At 37.2% G+C, this 22,670-nt stretch overlaps 2 protein-coding genes and 1 long non-coding RNA gene across 3 annotated transcripts; all 3 read right to left on the minus strand.

Annotated features, from left to right (window-relative positions):
• Positions 1-1,247: 1,247 nt before the first annotated feature.
• LOC142639105 (uncharacterized) lies at positions 1,248-10,406 on the minus strand. The gene is made up of 5 exons (XR_012845127.1): positions 10,396-10,406; positions 9,777-9,928; positions 9,270-9,355; positions 7,707-7,803; positions 1,248-2,019 (listed from the first exon to the last, which is right to left on the minus strand). It is a non-coding gene; the product is annotated as an uncharacterized LOC142639105 (long non-coding RNA).
• Positions 10,407-16,228: 5,822 nt separating this feature from the next.
• Positions 16,229-16,894, minus strand: LOC142639837 (uncharacterized). Its single transcript, XM_075813975.1, has one exon. It carries the CDS (start codon positions 16,892-16,894, stop codon positions 16,229-16,231), a length of 666 nt encoding a protein of 221 aa, XP_075670090.1.
• Positions 16,895-19,232: 2,338 nt separating this feature from the next.
• Positions 19,233-19,991, minus strand: LOC142639838 (uncharacterized). The gene has a single exon (XM_075813976.1). The coding sequence runs from the start codon at positions 19,989-19,991 to the stop codon at positions 19,233-19,235; it is 759 nt and encodes a 252-aa protein (XP_075670091.1).
• Between the last annotated feature and the right edge of the window lie 2,679 nt (positions 19,992-22,670).

The raw sequence follows: 22,670 nt of genomic DNA on the forward strand, positions 1-22,670 counted from the left end.
GCAAACCATGAAATGAAAATATGCCAAACTCTTTCGTCACAATCTACTCATTGATCATGCGACATTAAAATATGGTGTGGGCAAGTGCGTATGTATGTCTTATAGATGATTTAAAATCATAGTAGAATATGACTTTACATTAGACACCAAATATTCTCTCTACTTATATACCCAAAACAAAATCTATCCAACAAAATTACCCAAACCTAAATCATATTTAAGCCCCTAATTTAAAAATAGAAAAGAAAAAAAAAATACCATAGCGGTTTTGGCGGATTAATGGTGGGAGGTCAATATAAGGTCTGTTTGGATAGAACTTATTGTTGAAAACTGAAAACTGAAAACACTGTAGCAAAATAATTTTAAAATGTGTGAATAGTACCGCAGGACCCATTTTTAATGAAAAAGTAGCTGAAAAGTGAAATTTGTGGGTCCATGAACAATGCACGAATACACTGTTCATGGAAGACTTGGTCAAAAACTGCAACTGGGAAGAAAAAAAAAAAAAAAGGCTAAAAACGTGAAATGGCAAACGCAAAACGTAGACGCCGAATCCAAACACATTCATAATAGAGGTGGTGGCCTCTCGGATTCCTCTCTCTCTCTCTCTTACAAATGCTTTGTCAATCTTAGGAGTTTATTTTTGTAATAGTGAAACTGCGGGTTTCATTTAACAATTCACAGCATTTTGTGTCTTTCTATCTCTTCCCAGGGCCTTATATAGTTAGTTATTACTATTAGTTTTTAATTAATTAATTATTTTTTTACTTTTATTTTTAATAATAAAGCGGTGCATATGCTAAAAGATATGAAGAAGAAAGAAATGTGTGGTGTAAGCTCTTGAAATTAATGAGATAGTATTAAAAATAAGTTAATGTGAACTTATTAATGAGATAGTATTAAAAATAAGTTAATGTGAACTTTTTGATAACAGTGTAAAAAAATAATAATGAAAAGAAGTAAAAATGGCTAAATGTAAAATTAAAGCACCACATGATGGTATCACCTCATGAACTTCCACATAAGATCTCTGCTTTTATATATACTTGTCTTTAAATCGCACAATGTGCGGGATATTCCTAACAAAGCAACTTATATCGTAGAGGCATTTTTTTTTTTTTGGGGGTTAGTTTTCTATTATTTTTTTAAAAGTCTATACTTTCTATTCAACCCAATTTAAGTCTGAAGTGATTTCTAGTTACAATCATCAAATTATAAACCAATCCCAAATCTAATCTTATTGTCAATTATCATGGCTAATTTAGCACTTAGCAAACTTTATTTTATTTTTATTTTTTATCCTTTAGGTAGCATTCAAATTTGGCTTGATAGTCCTACAATACACCTACCATTTTTACTAAAAATACATTACAATTTTCTAGAAAGCAAAACATAAAGAACATTATAGCATTGCATCCGTTCCTCATTCGAATTGTGTGAGGTCTTTCATTGATCAAAACAAAGATAACATAGTCTTCATCCCATACCCACAATTATGAGAGGCGGTAATGCCACAACAAATAATTGTATGATCACATATTAATTCAACTTTTGGTTGTTCTTTCCCTTTTGAAATTATCCTGTAATGACCAAGGCGATTAAAATAATAATCCATAATTCAAGCATATTATAGCAACAAATACAATTTGAAAGACATAAGATTAAAATTCCCTTTGTTAGAGAAAAAAACATACTGGTTTTTGGAGTCAATTATGGTGCAAATAAAGAGAAACTAAGGAGAGACACCAAATTCAAACTATAGTTAGAAAAAAGTATCATTTTTTTAGAGCAAACATTCAAATTTCTATAACAAAATGTAGGCACAGTGATGCATCCAAAAGAGTAATGGCATAGAAATAATGAACCAAACCAACAAACACTTAGGCATATGCTGCCAAAAAATACACTTATGTATAAAGAGTTCATTCTGCTACTTTAGTTTAGTAGCTTTCCTTCTTTGCCATCTGAATTTACAGAACAACTTTAACATTGATAGTGCAGAAATGTAGTCACTAAAACCTAGAACATTAGAAAGAAGAAGTTATTGGCGAACAAAGAATGAATGAAAAAGCTATCTTCAAAAACCAAGTAGGAATAAAAAAAAAGGTATAATAATATTAATAAATTTCTTCAAACATACATAATTTTTAAACAATCCAAGCCAAAGAAGTCCCAAGTTAAGGTGCAACGGTTAATTTTGGTATTTCTAGGAAGTAAGCACCACTTTAGATTATCAATCACTGTATCTTAACCTTTTGGGTTGATGACACCAACAAAAGCAACACCAGTAACAAAATTTTGCATAATTTAACTTCCTAAGAGCATTCACATCAGCCTGTGTAAAATTTTGTCTATTTTAGGACAAAAACCTGCTCTCTTTTTTTTTCCCCTATTTTACGTACTTTTCAAAACACCCTACATAAGATAATCAATTTTACACTACATTTCATTAAAATATCAAATTTTATTAAAATTTTTCTTTCTTCAACAGTTAACAGTAAAGCAAACACTATTAACTCAATTAAGATAAATCTGTTGTATATTAATTAGCAGCCCAAGTATTAAAACAATCTAAATATCTTATCCTTTGAATTATAAGTCTGGAGTACCCTAAATAATAAATCCAAACATTCCAAGCAAAACCAAATCATTTCAAAGGCTGCAGAATGAAGAATTGAATTTAAAATTAGGAAAAAAAAATTGAAGATTTTGGTAATCTAACAATTACAACATATGTAAAATTCAAGACGCAATCAATTAAGATAAACAATCTTTCCCCAAAAAAAAAGAAGATAAACATTATACATAAACTATGTCGGTTGTGAGATCAATGCATGCCACTATTTGAAGGCCAAAGAGGTATTATGTACTAAGTGTTATTCAATAACATATAATTAATAAACACCAGAAAACTAATCTTCATGCTGATCATGGCAGTATACAATAACATGCTTTTGATTCTCATCACCTTTTCTACTTTATGCTCTATACACAGATGGAAAGTCAATGATAGATAAACAGGAAAAAAAAGATCTAATAAAAGCATCATACATAGGGGGGGAAAAAAGAACAGATCAAGCATGAAAAAAGAGTAAGAAAGCAAAAAACCTAGAGAACATTAGTAGAACAAATCTAAAGGTCTAAAGCCTTCTTCACAATTGTTTTTACCAATGATCATAATCATTGCCCATTACCTTATCATTCCACAGTCGCCATATTACAATGAAATTTTCAATGCAATACATATAAAGTCAATATATATTCCAATTATGCCCACCAAAAGCCAAACCAAGATATTGAATCAGAAATCTAACAAAAAAGCAAGAGAGACTATCCAATATTGATTCAATCTGCTCTCTACGATGATTGCAAAACTACCCCCCCAAAAAAATCATCCAAATATCCAAACCAAAACCAAAGCTAAGCAAAAACAAATTATAACCAAAATACCTTTATTGAAACCATATTTAACCCAAATGCCTCAATCAAAACCCGATAAACAACACAATAAAAAATAGAGAAAGCAAAAAGGTAAAGGAAACATTAATGAAAGACATTTTAATTTAAAAAAAAACCACAGAATTCATTAAAAAGAAAATAGAAAGCCAAAGGTTATATACGCCAAAGAAAAACATACAAAGAAAGAGCACCCAAAGAAAGAGCATTACCCCATCAATTAACTACACAGTTGAAGTAATAGTATTTGAATAGGAAAAGCAACTGTGGGAAACAATGGACTGGGAATTGCATAAACTACTGGCAGAAACCATATTTGATTAAGAGAAAAAAAAAACATTATGCTAACCTTGGGTATATATGGTTAAAGTATATTCAAATTAAATATAAGTAAAGAAACTCAGAAACATCTAGTAGAATCCTATAAACGAATAGAAAAGAGAATAGAATAAGTCATATAAGAAATGTGTAAAAGAATAAGTACCTATTTAGTGACAAATTGCTGTAGAGAGAGAAGAAGCATCCGACAAAGAAAATATGGTTGGTAGCATAGTATGCATATTGTAAAATTAATCACATAACAGCCTAACCATACACCCAATCTAATCCAATAACCTTAATCAAAATCAAATCTAACCCAAATGCCTAAATCGAATCTATAGTACCAAACACCCAAACATAAATCATAATTATGGCGTAATTTTAAAAAGATTAAAGAAAACCTTTACCGGTAACAGTTCTAGCTGCACTACGGTGGTGGCTGCCCAAACCTAAGCCTAAATTAAATTTTAAAACAAAACAAAAAACCTTACCGGTAAAGGTTTTAACGTAGTGACAGAACGGTAGAAAAAAAAGTGAAGCGGTTTGCTTAATCGGCCAAATGAGAAATTTGGATCTTTATCCTTATCTGGCGGTAGATTTCTCACAACCCACAAAAATCTTTGATCGTTGTTTTCTAAACCCACAGCTGATTCTTTCAACTGTTTCTCCGAAAAAGACCCCAAGCTTCCGAAACATAGAAACACAACGATTTGGCTCAGTTGTGAGTTTAGCCAATTCAAACACTCGTGCTCTTCTCCATCTTGATTGGTGTATGATGTTTTAGTCAGTTTTTAGAGTGTGCAGTTTTTGATCTCTCTCGATCTCCTTCTTCGTTCTTTGTATTGTAAGTTTTTTTTTGGGAGTATTGCAAGCTCTTTTAATTTAATTTTAACCGGTTAGTTTTCCTTTTATACCGAGAGGCTTTTAAACTGTGTTGCAGTGCTACCAAACAATATAATTTATCGCTCTTTAACTTATACGTGGCTGAATTTTAGATGGATATTTTTCCTACATGACCTTAATTGTAGGAAAAAAGCTTCTACTATTATATAGAACTAGCTTTTAACCTGCAAAACGTACGGGATCATTTTATGTATTAATAAACTTTAGATTGTTACATCTGTATATCTGAACCATGGAATACTGTTTCAAAAAAAACAAAGTGTCTTAACTTATCATATTTCTTGGGTAAAACACCATAGTGTTCCATTAAGCAACTGAGCATGCATTCAACTACTAAAAAGATTTTCTCAAAAAAAAAAAAAAAAAAAAAAAAAAAAAAAACTCAATAGATGATGAGAAGAAAACAATAGTCTATATAATATGACATGCAATACCAAAACAACTTGTATAAGATTATCAAACTTCTATATCAAGATTGTGCTTTACTGCTTTAAAAATTTACCTTGAAAATATGTAAAAACTGGTGATCCATATTTGACATCACTACATTATAGTCATGATACAAATTCTTATGCAAAATTCAATAGACATTATAAGGAAAATTTTGATGCATTCAAGCAGATATATAAACTGATCCAAACAACCACAATACGATTAAATGCACTATATTGACTTAGTCGAAAAATTAAAATAACTAAAAACATAGTAATCAAAGATGAAATAAATCCATCCACTTTAATTCAAGCTACAAATTCCCTCACAAACTTTGATTTTGACAGTAAATTCTGAGTTTGGCATTAGGATGAAGTCGCAAACAAAGAAAAGAAGAAGTTCAATATTGTTTACCCAAGGAAGAAGAAAAAAAAGAATCCTGAAACTGGGAAAAAAATTCCAAAGGATAGATTAAACAGTATACATAATTCTTTGTAGTAATCCAATATTAAATCCTAATTTATGATCGAGTGCAAATTTCTTCTTGTTATTCTCTGTTCTTTAAAAAGACTTTTGAGAGATGGCTTGGCTTTTTGTTCTTTTGAGTCAAAGTAGTGTAAATCTCATTCACAACTCTAATGTGAGTCTGATTGACAACAATAATCAAACACATTCAAGACAATCCATCAAATGACAAAACACCCAACTCACATTTGCACCAAATCTAAGCAGCATAATTCACTGGCTAGAAGAAAGGAAGTCCAAAACCTCAGCTGAAATTTTTTTATTACAAAGAGGCAAGTACTTTTAGCTGGAAAAAAGAAAAGAAAAGAAAATGCAAGTCTAAAACTCTTCCCTAACCTATATAAAAAAGAGAAAAAAAACAAAATGAAAGAAATGTTCATCAAAGTATCCTTGATAGTAAGAAAGTCCAAAACCTCAGCAGAAATATTTTTTACTACAAAGAGGCAAGTACTTTTAGCTGAAAAAAAAAAAAGCAAGTCTAAAACTCTTCCCTAACCTATATAAAAAAGATTAAAAAAAAAAAAAAAGAATGAACGAAACGTTCATCAAAGTATCCTTCACAGTAAAATATATTTTACTGCCCAAAAGAAACACACACACAAAAAGCTTCATGTGAGGATTATGCTTAATTATTCTGTAAAAACTAAGGTAATCACTATTTGATCACTCAAGGTACAAAGCACTGAGCACATAGACTTGTTGAGTCTATATTCCACCGCAAAAGTTCTTATGTGATTATTTAATATTAAAAAAGTCTATACTGACATACTACTTACAGTTTCATTACAACCTAAACTAATTTGGATTTGGTTAATGACCCAAAACAAAATGAATTCTCACCCAAATACCTTAATCAAAACCAATCCAATAGTACATTACATTACTCCAATATTTCTGAAACCAAACACAGCCAGCCCAACATGAATGATATGCAAGTATTAACGTAAGGAATCCAGGCTAGCTGGAAAAAAAAAAAGATCACAATCAGATTTTTTTTAGGGTGAAAAACAGTGCTTTTGGTAAAAAATTGCAATAATAAGATGAGAAAACTACTTGATAAGGGAACATTGTTGCCACCACCATCATCATTATCGTCATACCCAACTACAAACATGTCTTCTTTACATTGAAACTCCATTCAAGATTAAAACCCTTTTATAACAAAAATTACGTCCTACTTGAATAATTAAAAATTTTCCTTCACCACCTTGGCAAGCTTTATAAACATGCAAGAAACATCTAGAAATCCTACTAAAAAAGAGCTAATCTTCACCACCTGTTTTACAATGCATGTCAAACCTCACTTGAACCCTTTGACATTCAGCTTATCTTTGTCTTTTCCATACTTTCTTTCTTGTAAAATATATTGGACAATCTTGACTGTGAACAAATAAGTAAATCACAGCCACAATAACTGAGCCAAACACCTCATCATTATTTTAATACTCTTCACATGTAAGCAATCACTCAAACTTAGTTTTCATAACTCATGTTTATGCCATAACTCTCAACTTTCTTAACTCTACAACCCATAATAAAAAAAATAAAAAATAAAGACTGTTACTGGTAGTGGCAATTTTTTTGGATATTGGTTCTCATTTAAACTCTAATTTTCTTTTCTAAGAAACTCTTCCTTATCTGTATATATCTAATAGTGTTTTTTGGATAAGCAATAAGTAGTTCAAAACTCATAGTTATCATGCTTTTCATAGGAATAGCCCACCAAATTGTTCAAAAAGTTTTTCATAGGCACAAATCTTAATAGAAAATTATGAAGACAGTAAATGATAATAAACCAAAATACAAAACTCAAACAATATGATCCATACAAACAAAGAACCACAATAATTCTTTACATTGGAATGGTAGAGGTTGATCACAAGAAAATAAATTCATAGCTATAAATAATTATAGATATAAACACATTCAAAACTTTGTTTATAATTTAGTGACAGGAAATTACAAAAGGCCACAGATATAACAAAAATGGGACGATGATCTTTTAACAATCCCAATTTTTTTTTACAAATCATATAGAAGAAGTAAATTAAAAGGAAGCAAAAACTTACGAAAGGATTTAAGTTTGGCAGCTATTCAGCAGCAATTGCATGATGGTAATTTTGCCTACCATGTCCACTTTTGGGTGTTTAAAACTTTATTCTACACCTACACATCAATAATACTATCAACGTTAACTTTGGAGCAAATAGCAGATCGCTAATTTTGTTGGTCCATGATTGTAAGAATTTACAAAAAAAAATAACAACTGAACTTCTAGCTTACTATTGTCATAAGGTAAGGCAGTATTTATAATATTTGAATTAAGATCAATATCAATCAATCGTTTTTATTACTAATGTCATAAACGATGACATGGTTTGTCTTTATAAAGGATGGCAGAACATAATTCTTTAGTTTGCAGCTCCTAATCTACAATTGAAAATATTAACTACAAAATAAGATCTTTCTTATCTGAGTAAAATCATTATAGAAGGAAAAAAGAATAATTGTTTATAAAATAAATTTAGCTTTCTGCATCAAATAGGGAAATAAACACCAAACAGCAAATTTATTTTAGAAAACAACAAAGCTTCTATGAGGAATTCCATAAAACGTACTCTAAATTTTCTGGATTTAGCCTATCAACTACTCAAAACACATCGATTTTAGAAATATATATATATATATATATATATATATATATATATATATATAGGGTAGTGTTGGTGTAGTAGCCAAAGGTCTTATAAGTCAGGGATGACTGATTTGCATTAACATTTGGGGGAAAATATGTCATTATAAATACAAAATTCCTAAGAAGAGTCAACATAAATGAGATGCTAGAAACTAAGATCCTATAAAACATGTAATTGTGTGTCAGGTAATTAAGTATAATTATCTAAAATTCAAAAACATCGCAGGTTTATATAAATGAACCATTACAAATTTTGAACATGTATAAATACCAAACTTAAATTTAACAGCATAAAGAAATATTTTATGCTCTATTTTGTATATAATAATTTAAAAAAAAATAAAACATAATGGTTATAGGTAATTTACTACAATAGCAACTCAAACATTACAAACACTGGTGGGGAAAATGCAAGAGACGACAAACCATATATATAAAAACACTATTTGAAATTGAAACTCTCATTTACAGAGACATCACCAATTACAACTGAAATACCTTAGAGTCAAGAAAACTTAATCTTTGGGGTAGACTGAAATCTAAAACCATCTTAGGTCATATGCAAGGTTTGTTGCAAGAGGATCATAGATTAGTTCGTGAACAAAGCAAAAGTGCTTTTGGCTTTTAGTCAATTTTTGCTCTGCCCAAAGCAACTCAATGCCTTAGTTTTTTGGCTTTAGAATTTTCCAGGTTTTGCCATTTGGCACATAGAGTTGAAAGGGCTCTCTACAATCTTCTAGGGAAGACTCTTTCCCATACATTTGATCATTTTGCAATTAACTAATTTGGCCTAAAGTATAATGAACAATATAAAATGAAATTTTAGAATAAAAGCAACATTATAATTTTATCAAACAGTTTGTAAGCATGTAACTAAAATGTAGTTACCATTACCATTAGAACAATATTTTCAACGTAAAGACCAACAATTACATACAGTTGAGTTGATGTTTGGGTAGGAAATGCCTGAGAAGTTCTTGGAGGACTGTTGCTTATTCATCTGAAATTGTGGTGCAACACTATCTGCAATAAGTAAGCACATCATCACATAGCTATGGAAAAAAATAACTGTGTACATGTTATGTAATATTACCAATTGCATCACATTTGGTTCATAATTCATTTTACCCACCATGCTGATATCTTCTAGACTTTATCCTTCTAACCTTTTGTTCATATTCATTGTTGATAAATGAATAAATCATTTATCTTTATCACTATATGGGGTGGAGAAAATTGAACCCAAACATCACATATTAAGTCTAAGAGGGATTTCATCGAACATGCGGGTTGCAATAAAAACAAATATGTAGAATAGTGCGAACTTTTATTTGCAGTCAAAGAAACCCAAAAATTCAAATCGGGTCCAATTTAGTAACATCATAGATACAACAACAAACAACTAAACACATATTGCAGGATTAGAATATGTATATGATCTTACCAATATAATCTATTGTGGCCCAATTCATTGTCAAATAAACCCATCATTGTATTTTTAAAATCGTACGATGGCGGGAGAATGGCCTGACAGTGACAGTGGTCTTCAAATTTTTCTCTCTCTACTAAGCTAAAAAACTCGCTGACCCTCTCTCTCTAGCAAAAAAACAAATTTGTTCAATGAAAGATACAAAAAAAATGCAGTTTTGGAAATTTTGATAGTTGCAAAAGGAGGGTTCTTTTCAATTTCTGAAGAGGCAAAATTGGTTTGCGATTTTGGATTTTCTGGAAAGGAACATGCAAATGGAAAGAAAGTGGGTTGAATTTGGTAAACTATATACACGGAAAGAGTATTTAAAACAGGAAAATTAACAACGTGAATTCAATCCAATCTAATGAAAATACCCAGACCTAAAGCATATTTGACCCCAAATTTAAAGAACCAAAAAACAGAAACCATACCATTGGGGAGTACGGGTCTGATGGAGGTAGAGGCGTGACAAAGATCGATTCAAATATGATTTTTCAAAAAACTTTAAAAATTTGAGGAATACAATAATATAGAGAGCAAGAAACAAATACATGAATCTTGAATTGGAAAAAGATTGAATTAAAGAACAAACATTTAGCCTGGATTGAAGGGATTGAATATTCTTGAAGAAAAAGATTAGGGTTCGTGAGAAGAGAGAGAGAGAGTTTGGGGATATTGGAAGAGACTGTACGGATCTTCTTCATCTTGATTGGTGTCTGATTTGGGTTTCAGTTTTTGATCTCCCGATCTCTCTCTCCTTCTCCATTCTCAGCATCGCAAGTTTTTTTTAGGAGCCCTTTCAATTGTATTTTAACCGGTTAGTTTTCCTTTTATACAAAAGGTTTTTAAACGGTGCTATAGCTTTGCTAAACAATACAATGTATGGATTTTTAATTGCAGACGTGGCAGGGTTTAAAAAGCCCAGCTTTATAACGTGTGGCTGTACTTTTTAAAAGTTATATACGTATCTGAATTTTAAATAGGCAGTTATTCTATTTGTCAACACGTCCTTAAATGCAGGAATCAACTTTATCTCAGTTTCGTCTATTATATATATATATATATATATATATATATATATATATTGATTAATGCCAGTAGGTACATTGATTTTTTCATATGAAACTGATTTATTGGTGTTTTCATAGACTTTGCAAGTGATTGCACATACATATAAATATTTTGATAAGAAAAATTGTCAACTTTATTCAAATGGAAAAGCAAATATAACATCTAAGAGAAGAGTTTGCTTTAAGAAGCAATGACTCTCTTTAATCCAGGTTAAGAAATCAACACTATCAAAAGCATGTTTTGCTAACAAATATGTTGGCCTATTCTCTTGTCTACTAACATGAAAAAGCTCAACTCTACAAAAGTCATAGAGAGACATGAGCATGTCATATATCACTGGGCTTATCAATGAAGGGTGATGATGCCAAAAATCGTCAGTGAGCCACACAGTCCTCATATGCTCTAGACAGAACTTGTGAAACAGAAACAAAGAAGACCTTGCAGAGAGTACCAGCGTGGTATCGGCCAAATACCCTCCGAAGGTTAATTTAAAGAGAAATTCTACAACTCTAGAGTGCCAGAGCTAGGAGTATTATGCGTGCCTTGGTTTGTGAGGACTTTGGGGCTTTTATAGGAGTGTAGAGCTGACATTCGTTTATTGGCGAAGATGGTCTTTCCTTGTAGGGAAGATCTTCATTAATACACGTATTTTGCGGGATCCTTTCCTTGTAGGGATTCCTTTTACTGGGTTTGGTCATGGGACATAAGACATTTCCATGTATAGACATTTGTAGAGATCATGCTAAGCCATGCTGGACTCGTCGGCCTCTTCATCCGTTGGTCACTCGCCTCGTCCAAAGATTTCTCGTCAGCTTCACGGAGATGCTCATCAGATGTCGTGGGGCCGTCAGCCATATGGTACCATAGCTTTGGATCCCCGTTTGCTTATATGAAGGCAATGTGTCCACAAGGACCGTCAGCTTCTTTATGTTTCATGTCTTAAATCGCCCTTATTAGTTGCCCTCTACTTCAGGGTTCTGTCGGCCTTGGCAGATGGGCTGTGGAGTATATGTTCATTTATGAACATTGATAGATTTTATTGGAGTATGTGCCATTAAAAAGTGAAGGTATCTCTTGGTGAACACGTGAGGTGACCTGTGGCATTTACTGGTTGGTCTTGTTTCCAATCATGAGCATCGCTTCGTATACCGTGCCTCCTCTCTCTATAAATAGTTCTTCCCCCTTTCACTATTTCTTTTACTTTACTTTATTCTTCATCCTTTGAGACCAGAGCATACACGCCGAACCGTCTCTTACAAGCATCTGTCGCCTGTGTCAGCTTTGCGAATCTTGTCACCTTTGCGAATCGTGGGCTAAAGGAGGGCTTAACCTAGTCCCTAGAGAGGGAAAAGTCTGCTCCCCTAATGAAGAAGATGAGGAAGATTATAAAGCAGAAGGGGGAGAGGATAGAGAGGAAGTAGAGGAATGAGAGGGAGGAAAGGAGAGGGAAGATGAGGAGGCAGAGAGTGATGAAGGGGGTCACAAAGAAAGTGACGAGTCAATTGACCAGATGGATGATATAGGCAGTAGGCCCTTTATTCTCCCAAAAATATGGACAGTGAATGAATTTTATCCAACCATGTCCCAAAGGGTCTTTAACATTCTCCGTGACCGTCATCAGATCCCCGACAACATCCCCATCCCTGTGCCAGGTAATTTGAGAATTGTTATTTGGGTAAAACAACGGATGTAGGGATGTATGATGCGATGTTTACTTTGGGATTGAGGTTGTCTTTGATGGAACTACACTATCAACTTGCTAACTACCTAGGTTTATCCGTCAGCCAGATCGCCCCAAATGCATGGAGGATTTTTATCGGAGGTGAAGTGATATAGGGTTAACTAAGTGAAGGGAACCATCAACTTACGCTTGATGAGTTCATTTACTGCTACAAGCCCCAACAAATATCCTCGTTAAAGGGTATCTATCACTTTCTAGCTTGGAAATCGTTGCTTAGGCTTGAGCCTAACATGCCAGATTCTAATAGGAATTGGAAAAATAGGTACTTTTTTGTCCAAGAGACAGAGTGGGTATGCAGACCTGATGAATGGGTAAGTATTCTTGATGGGTTTGATAATACTTGGGGAATCGTCAAGGAGTCTAGTGAGTCGTCAGCTTTGGTACCCTAGATAGCCTTGGCTCCATGTCTAACGCTTGTTTTTCTTGCTTTTCAACCTTCGTCTTTCATGATATAACCGATGAGTAGGAAAATTTCCTTAGGAGGGTCTGGGCTATTCCCTTTGAAGAAAGGAAGTGGAAGAACTTGGTGACACTTGACAGCCTCCACGCCTTCTGTGGTGGTCTGGAGCCCACGCTTGTAACTCGACCACTACATGCTTCTTCCCATCATCGTAAGTTTCTTAACCTGTCACTTTATTAAATTTCTTTTTACATCTTGCCCATCTATTTTTAATTTGCCTCGTCTTTTTTACAAATGGAGGCAGGTAGGTAGAGGGCGTTGGTAAGGCAATTTGTTGTGGCCTGCAAGCAGCAGCAGCAAAAGGAGGGGTCTTCGGCGTTGGCCTCCAAGGTTGTCGCTAAAGGGATGTAAAACATAAGAACGCCAGCAAAGAGGACCGTCTGTTGAAGAAAATGACGGGCACACTCGTAGGTGAAAAGCAACCAAAGCAACCGTCGCCTCCTAAACTCGGCCATGGGGTTGGCAAAGGGCAGATGATGGGGAAGTGTCTTGTCACTTAAGGAGATGTCTATCGTCTGCTTACGCACAAGGATTATGCCATTGAGATGGTTGGCTCGATCATCAAGGAGACAGATCTGGACCCTTGTGCTAATTAGACGATTAAGGACTTAGGGGCGTCGGGTCTCTTTGATTTATCTAGGGTATGTTCTTTTTCTCAGACCATCTTACATTTTATTTTTCCATCCTTTCATTGACATTTGTCTTGATCCCAGGCGTTGGTGCCTATGAAGGCCCTTCAGGATAGGTGCGTGGCCAGCGAGGGGGTGATCCGACGGTTTTGCAAGCATTAGTAGATTGAAAATAATGAGTGAGCTCGATACTCAAAGGCCGTCTGTACCCTTAACTAGCAGCTAATGGCTAAGACTAAAGAGGCTATGGAAGAGACCCGTTGGTTCGAGGAAGCGGAGAAGATGAAGACCAATTGGGCAACGAAATTGGCCTCTCTTCGTGAATAGATGGAGAAGGCAAAGACTGACGCCATGGCGGAGTTTATGGATTCCCAATCCTTTATTGATGCATGCGGCATCTATTATGGTGTCAGTTTCGAGGACTGCTTAAAGCAAGTTAGATCCGTCTACCCAGACCTTGACTCGTCCAAGGTCACTCTTGACGATCCTGTGCCGACGACTCTGGGGGGTTGTGACACCGTCGACGAAAAGTCCAATGATTCCACTCATATAGAGGAGTAGGATCTGAAAGACGACAGTTTGGTTCTTGCTTAACCCGTTTCTAATGGCCCCGCTGCTCCTTTGGTCCCGTTTGTTGAAGACCCTTCTACCCAGAACACTGAGAACCCGTCTGCCTTGGATGCTTCTCCTACTTAACTTTTTTCAATTTATATTTATGTACCCCATCTTATTTTCAGATGATAGCAAGTGCCCTTTTGTTTTTTGGGCTTCACTATAAACACTTTGCCTTTTATGGGTTTTTTTTATTCTCTTTATTGTATCCATTACTTTTAGTCTTGCTATTTTGAGTATGCTTTGACTACGTGTTTGTTTCTAACTTTGAGATGTATGGTTATCCATCCACCTTAGTGGTTGGACCTAGTAGAAATTTTGAGGCCAAGCACCCGTTGGTGTCTGTGGTCATCAGTCTACCTTGGTTAAAATATAAACTATCTTAAGTTTCTTGTATTCGTCTATTTTAAGGATTTGTTCCCGTCCACCTAGGGGCTAGTAAACATGTTAAGGTATCCCCTGGGGTGCGTTCATTCGTTTGAGGATGCATCTGTCCCTTTTTGGATGTACCCGTCCCCTTGAGGACTTGGTAAATTTTAAGGCATCCTTGGGATGAACCCGTCCACTTGGATGTACCTGTCCACTTGGATGTACCCGTCTACTTAAGGACCTAGTAATTTCAAAGCATCCCTTGGGATGAACCCGTCCACTTAAGAACTTAGTACTTTCAAATCATCCCCTGAGATGAACCCGTCCACCTAAGGACTTAGTATAATTTTAAGGCATCCCTTAGGATGTATCTGTCCACTAATGGACTTTAACAAGTTGCAAGGCATTTGTTAGATGCACCCGTCCATTCGTGGACTTGTATAAATTTTAATGCGTCTTTATGGTGCATCAGTTCACCTAAGGTTTTGGTTGTAGACGTGGTTTGTAGAAATGTATATATGCGCATGATAAACACATGCATAAGCAAAATTGTTCTTGAAAAAAAATAAAAATTTGCCCTTTGGGCTAAAAAGTTCTATAGATAATAAAAACAACTAGAATGAAATAAACTGGAAATGAGGAGTGGTCTGCATGCTGTCATCTACTGATAGTATTTCTTTAGGTGCTTGGTGTTCCACGGATGATGCAACTTTTGTCTGTCAAGTGTCTCCAGATGATAGGTGCCTTTCCTTTGCCACGAAATGATTCTGTAGGGTCCTTCCCAATTAGGTCCTAGCTTTTCCTCAGAGGGATCTCTTGTGGCGCCCGTCTCCTTCCTTAGGACGAGGTCTCCAACTTGAAAATCTCTGTGTCTAACTCTAGTGTTGTAGTGCTTGGCCATCAGGTTCTGGTATCGTGCTGTAGGCACATGGCTTCGTCATTCCTACTCTCATCATGGTTCTCCACTCTGTAGCTTGTGAGTTCGACCTCAGTTGGGATAACGGCTTCGCTCTCGTATGCTAGTTGAAATGGCGTCTCTCCTGCAGGTGTTCTGGGCATTGTCTTGTATACTCATAGTACACTTGGCAACTTTTCTAGCCATATACCCTTTGCCCCTCAAACCGAGTCTTGATGATTTTAAGCAAGGATCGGTTCGTGACCTCAACTTGTTTGTTGGCCTGAGGGTGGGCGGGTGAGGAGTAGTGATTCTTGATCCTTAATTGTGAGCAAAAATCCCTGAGCGAGTCATTGTCGAACTACTTTCAGTTATCTGAGACCAAGACTTTAGGGATCCTTTACCTACAGATGATGTTTCTCTAGATAAGCTTCGTACATTTTTCTCCGTGATGGTGGCTAGGGCTTCATCTTCCACCCATTTGGTAAAGTAATCTATGCCGACCACTAGGAACTTCAGTTGTTTTATAGCTATTTCGAATGGGCCCATGATGTCCAACTCCCATTGAGCAAAAGGTCACTTGACCATCATCGGAGTGAGCTCTTCTGTTGGCTATCTAATGACGTTGCTGAACCTTGGACACTTGTTTCATGCTTTGACATAGGCTTGGGCATCCTTCTGCACAGTACGCCAATAGTATCTTGCTTGAATCAACTTTTGCACCAGTGATCGTGACCCTAAATGGTTTCCGTAGATCCCTTTGTAGACTTCTCTCATGACATAATCTGCTTCCTCAAGGCTTAAGCATCTTAGGTACGAGTGTAAGAAGCCTTTTTTGTACAAGACATCCTTTATCAGGACGAATTGTGCTGCCTGAACCTTCAGCTTCCTTGCGGCCTCTTTACCGTCAGGTAGTGTGCTGTCTATTAAGTAAGAAACTATTGGTGTGGTCCAATTGCTTCTTGAGTCTATTTCCTGCACATCAATGCCATCTATCAAAGGTGAAAGTTGAACAAAAGATAGTAGCTTATTGGGGATGAGCATGTGTTCTGCTGATGTGGCTTTGGCAAGGCGGTTGGCTTGCTCGTTCTCTTCCCTTGGGATTTGAACAAACTTGGCCTGAAGGTTGCCTACCCGCTTCCTTACTTGCTCCAGGTATTTCTTCATCCTTTCACCTTTGCACTCATAGTCATCATTCATCTTACTTGTGACCAATTGAGAGTCGTAATACATAACCATACTTGTGGCCCCTGCTGCTTTGGCGAGATCCATTCCTGCCATTAGAGCCTCGTACTCCGCTTCATTGTTGGTCATAGGGAAGTCGAGACAAACCATGCACTCGATCTTGTCCCCTTCTGAAGATTGGAGCACTCTACCTACTCCACCAGCTTGCTTGTTAGACGATCCGTCCGTGTGGATACTCCATTAAGGATGCTCTTCTGCCCCCTGACCTTCTATATTGGTGAATTCTGCAATGAAGTCAGCGACTGCCTGTCCCTTCATGGAAGTACGCGGGCGGTATTACATGTTGAATTAGGTTAACTCAATTGCCTATAGTGCCATCCGTCCAGCGGCTTCAGGATTACTAATTGCTCTTCGTAGAGGTTTGTTTGTTAGAACAACCACAGTGTGGGCTTGGAAGTATGGTTTGAGCTCATAAGTTGTGGTCACTAAGGTAAAGGCGAGCTTTTCCATCAGTGGGTACCTTTCCTCTACGCCTCGGAGTGCTCGGTTAGTGTAGTATACATGAATCTGCACCTTGGTCTTCTTCTTTGATTAAGGCTGCACTGACGGCAGTCAGGGAGACAGCTAGATAGAGAAATAGTTCTTCCCTTAGTTTTGAGGGACTTAGCAACGGTGGGGAAGAAATGTATGATTTTAGGTCCTCGAATGCTTGTTGACATTTGGCCGTCCACTCAAAGGACTTCTTCAACGCGCAAAAGAAAGGTAGGCATTTGTTCGTTGCCCTTGACACGAACTTGTTCAGTGCAACTACCTTACCATTGAGGCTTTGTACTTCTTTTATGTTCCTAGGTGGTGCCATCTCCATTATGGCCTGGATCTTGTCTGGGTTGATTTCAATGCCCCTCAGAGACACCATGAACCCTAGGAATTTTCTAGTTGTTACTCCAAATGCGCATTTACTTGAATTGAGCTCCATGTTGTAAGAGAAGAGGGTATCGAAAGTCTCCTTGAGGTCGCCCAAATGGTCGTCTTCTCGTCGGCTTTTCACTAGCATGTCATCCATGTAGACTTGGACATTCCTCCCAATCTGATGTGCAAACATTTTGTTTATTAGCCTCTGATACGTTGCGCCTGCGTTCTTTAGACCGAACAGTATCACTTTGTGGCAAAAGAGGCCTTGGCTGGTGACAAACGAAGTCTTCTCCTGATTAGCCTTGTCCAGTTTGGTCTGGTTGTAACTAGAAAACGCATCCATGAAGCTCAACAATTGGTGTCTTGTTGTCAAGTCTACCAAGACATCGATCTGCGGGAGTGGGTAGCTATCTTTAGGGCACACCTTATTTAAGTCCGTGAAGTCTACACACATCCTCCACTTTCTATTGGCTTTCTTAACCATTACCACATTGGCTAGCCAGTCAGGGCAGTACACTTCTCTTATGAACTCTGCTTCTTGCAATTTGTGAACTTCTTCCGCTATAGCCCTGTCTCGCTCTTAGGTGAACAGTAATTTCTTTTGACGGATAGGGGGAAAAGAGGGTGATACATTCAACTTGTGAACCATGATCAATGTGTCAATGTCTTCGTGGCTCCAGGCAAAGACGTTCTGATTCTCTCTCGGGAATGCCATGAGTGCTTAACGGACTGGTGGGCTAGTGAGGGTGCCGATCCTGGTCGTTCACTCAGGTTTGGAGTCATCAAGGAGTATCTCTTCCAAGCCTTCAACGTGCTCTGCATTTGTTCGTTATTCTTTTATGCTCATGGCTTGTAAGTGGTTGTCCATCTCCAACATGGCTATGTAGCATTCATGCGTTGCCACTTGGTATCCACGTACCTTTCCTACTTCGTACTTTGTGAGAAACTTGATCATCAGGTGATAGGTTCAAGTTATGGCCTTTTCACGAATTGAGGGTAGGACAGCCTAGTATGGTATTGTAAGCAGACAAACAGTTGATGACAAGGAATGTAACATCCTTAGTAATTTTTTGAGGGTAATCACTAACCGTCATGGGCAATGTGATACCGAGGGGGTATACTCTCGTTCCTCTAAACCCAATGAGCAGTGCATTGGTCGGTACGAGTTGTTCTCTCTCAATCCTTATCTGCTGGAACACCGAGTAATAGAGAATATCAGCAAAACTTCCATTATTAACTAGGACCCAATGAGTGTTGTAATCCCCTACTCGTATGCTAACAATGAATGCATCGCCATGTGGGTGGTGGAGATGTCAAGCATTTTCCTCCGAGAACCCAGTTATGGGGTTGTCGACCCATGCCATCTTTGGAACGAAACCTGTCAGCTAGACGCTCTGAACCATCCTTATGTAAGTCTTACGTGCCTTTCTGGATGAACCGAAAGTTGTGGTGCCCCTACAATCATCCTTATGTCTTCTAGGGGTGGCTTGGGGCGCTCATTATCCCTTCTTGCAGCCTACTCTTGTGGCGGGTCTGCTCTTTCCTTGCTGATGAATCATTGTAGTTTTCCTTGTTTGATAAGGGCCTTAATCTGCTGCTTCAAGTCATAGCACTTAGATGTGTCGTGATCGTGATCTCGATGAAAGCAGCAATACTTGTCTCTAGACCTCTTACTGGGATCTCCCTTCAACTTGCTAGGCCACGTCAAGGTTGTATTGTCCTGGATCTGCATCAATACCTGATCAATCGGGGTAGTCAGTGGGGTGAAGTTGGTGAACCTTACAGTAAAGGGTTTGGAGCGCCTATCCTCCCGTAGGTCTCCGGTTCTAGTCATCTTCTGTCCCTTATCCTGCTGTGCATCTTCTTGCCTTTTCCTCTTCTTAGGTTTCTCCTTTCGAGCCAGTAATGCATCCTCTACGTTCATGTACTTAGTAGCCCGATAAAGTACATTTGACATGGTCTTTGGGTCGTTCTTATAAAAGGAAAACAAAAGCTTCCCTTTCCGTAGATCATTGGTAAATGCAGCAACAAGTATCTTGTCATCAGCTTCGTCTATCGAAAGAGCTTCTTTGTTGAAACGTGCTATGTAGGACCGCAACGTCTCGTCTTTTCGTTGCTTGATGCTCATTAGGTACATAGTGGATTTCTTGTACCTGTGCCCCCTTATGAAGTGCGATGCAAACTGCGCACTTAGCTCTTTGAAGGTGCCGATGGAGTTGGGTGCCAATCTGCTAAACCATATCCTGGTGGGACCTTTCAATGTAGTTGGGAAAGCTCGGCATATAATCTCGTTTAGAACACCTTGTAATTTCATGAGGGTTTTGAACGATTCTAAGTGATCCAAGGGATCCTTTAACCTGTCATAGGCTTCTATCTACGGCATACGGAACTTTGCTGGAAGGGGGAACGATGTGACGGGTGCTGTAAATGGGGAGTCCGTCTGGTGGACCAGCTCATCAAAGTCGTTTGACACTCGGCCTGTGAGGGCATTCATCATGAAGTCCATCCTTTCCTTCCTCATCTGCATCTCTGCAACCATATGCAGCAGTACCGTATTTGCGATGGATGGATGGCTAGTATCTTGCCGTTCTTGTCTGCTCGGGGCATTGCTGCCTTTTGGTCTGATAGGCCAAAAACGTATTGACCCCTAGTGATGGATTAAGTTGATTAATTAGCCAAGTTTATTAATTAATCAAATTAACATGCAAACATGTGGTAGCATAAACAAATCACCAATAAACTAAAGTGCAGTGGAAAAATAAATTGACACGGTGATTTGTTTACGAATGGGGAAAACCTCCAAGGCAAAAACCCTATTGGGTGATTTTAAGGTCACCACTCCCGAGAATCCACTATTATCACAGCAAGCGGTTACAAGTAAATGAATCCTAGTACATTATACCAATCTACAATTAAACCCTTACCCCAATACCTAATTGGACTTGTTCTGTAGTGACAATCTCTCATTTTCAATGCACAGCTCCCAGTACATGACTAATCAATTGTGTGGATCCCAGTACGCGACTTCAATCACCAACTTGAGAAATATGTTAGCTGCAAAGTTCTTCAGTTCATCCTCACAATGAAGAACGAGAAGATGCTTGGTTACAAAACCCTATGGTGCAAAGATATAGTAGCTTATTCACAAAGAGATGAACTAGGGCAAACTTTGTCTTCTATCACAGATTGCTTGAACAGAACTTGCTCAATGCTTGTGCAACTTGTGCTTACTTTTATGGCCCTTAAAATAATCCTTTTATATGTCTAGGGTTATGAGAAAAGAAGGCCCAAAGACATGTCCACGGATTAGAATCAAAACAGTATTGAAAAATTGTTTTTCTTAAATCTTGACAGCTAGAGGTGTCGAGGTGCTGTCGAGCACCTGTCGAGCCACGGGGCTAGAACAACTTCTTAAAGCTCGATAGATACAATTGTTGAGCTTTAATGAAGAGCACTTCTCAGCTTGTTTTTTGAACAGTCTTGCATGGCTTTAACACTTGATCTTGAAACCTTATTTCTTGAAGTATCAAAAACATCTTAGATCTATCCAATTACAAGTAGAGTGCATTTTGTCAAAGGATTAGCCAATTACATAACAGAATGACACATGTTCTTAACAAGTGAACTACATATGTCCTACCAATCTCCCCCTTTGGCAATCCGTGACAAAACCATAACAAACAAATGAACATATGAGAGAAGTCATAAATCACTTAACTCATACTCACTTGTTAAATACAATAAAATCTATCCTAACATAAACTCTTGAAAAACTTTGCAAGAAAGGAGTTCATGACAAGCAGACTTTGACAACCTTTATTTCTGAAACACTTTAAACTAAGCACGTCAAGGCATCTTTGTGTGAAGCATAAATAATAGCTTGCATACATAATAAAGAAACATGTGTATAAAGATAGAAAAGAAACAACACTTGTAGAGATAGGTGAAGAAAACATACAACATCACATATATATCAAAGATAAACATCATGTATGTAAAAGAATGGTCACAAGACCTAGGTACAAGAACAATGTATCTCTAACAAGAAAGAAAAGAAAAGAAAAATACATGTAATCCTTACTACATCCCTCAAAAACAAACTCTCCCCCTAACAAAAATCACCTAACTCTCCCTCTAAGAGTGACTACTCTCATATCCAAAACTAAACTACTCCCCTTTTTTGTCACGAGTGACAAAGGGTAAGAGTGTCAAGTAGAAATCTCGTTAAAACTGGAAGAGCTAGCATCTCCATTCCCATCATCATCATCATCGGAACCATCAGGTGTCTCGGATGCCTCAGGAGGAGGAGAGGGAGACTCCACAAAACCACCAAGGCGAGCCTACCGTCTAACAATGCGACTGACACGGGTGTTCACTTGATACAATTCCGTAGAAAGTGTATCAAGGCGAGCATCCATGCGCTGAAGCTGTGCCATGATCGCATCTAAAGTCACACCTCCTGTAGAAGAAGAGGGAGTGGAGGTAGAACATGCCGAAGGAGTGGGAGGAGCTGTCGAACCTGACCGCCTAGCACGAAACTGCGCCTCGCTCCGTTTAACGGTAGCGTAGTCAATGACACACATAAAGGTGAAGTGGTCAAAAGAGGGAAAAGGAATAGAAAATGACGTAAGATTCACGTGATAGCAGAAGGAAAGATGAGCTTATCACGGGTAGATGTATCCCTATAAACATCTATGACAAAGAGGATAAAATGTGAAGGAAAATCAATGGAAAGATCCTCAAGAAGGGACAACAAATCGAGCACGAGGCTTTATGATAGAGTTGTAGTGAGAGAGAGGATACAACACAAACATCATGACCTTGTTTAAGAACCTAGGACCTTTAGCAAAAGGTTGACATGATGTAGACTGATGCTCACCCTAATCAGCTGGGCCCTCACAAAAGGCAGAGATTATCTTGTCTTTGGACATAATTCATAGACGATCATAATCGGGGTAGTCAGGATGTGCAACCCTCGGAACATGAAGCACAT

The sequence above is a fragment of the Castanea sativa genome, chromosome 6, assembly GCF_040712315.1.
Source record: "Castanea sativa cultivar Marrone di Chiusa Pesio chromosome 6, ASM4071231v1".
In the NCBI taxonomy this organism is placed as follows: Eukaryota; Viridiplantae; Streptophyta; class Magnoliopsida; order Fagales; family Fagaceae; genus Castanea; species Castanea sativa.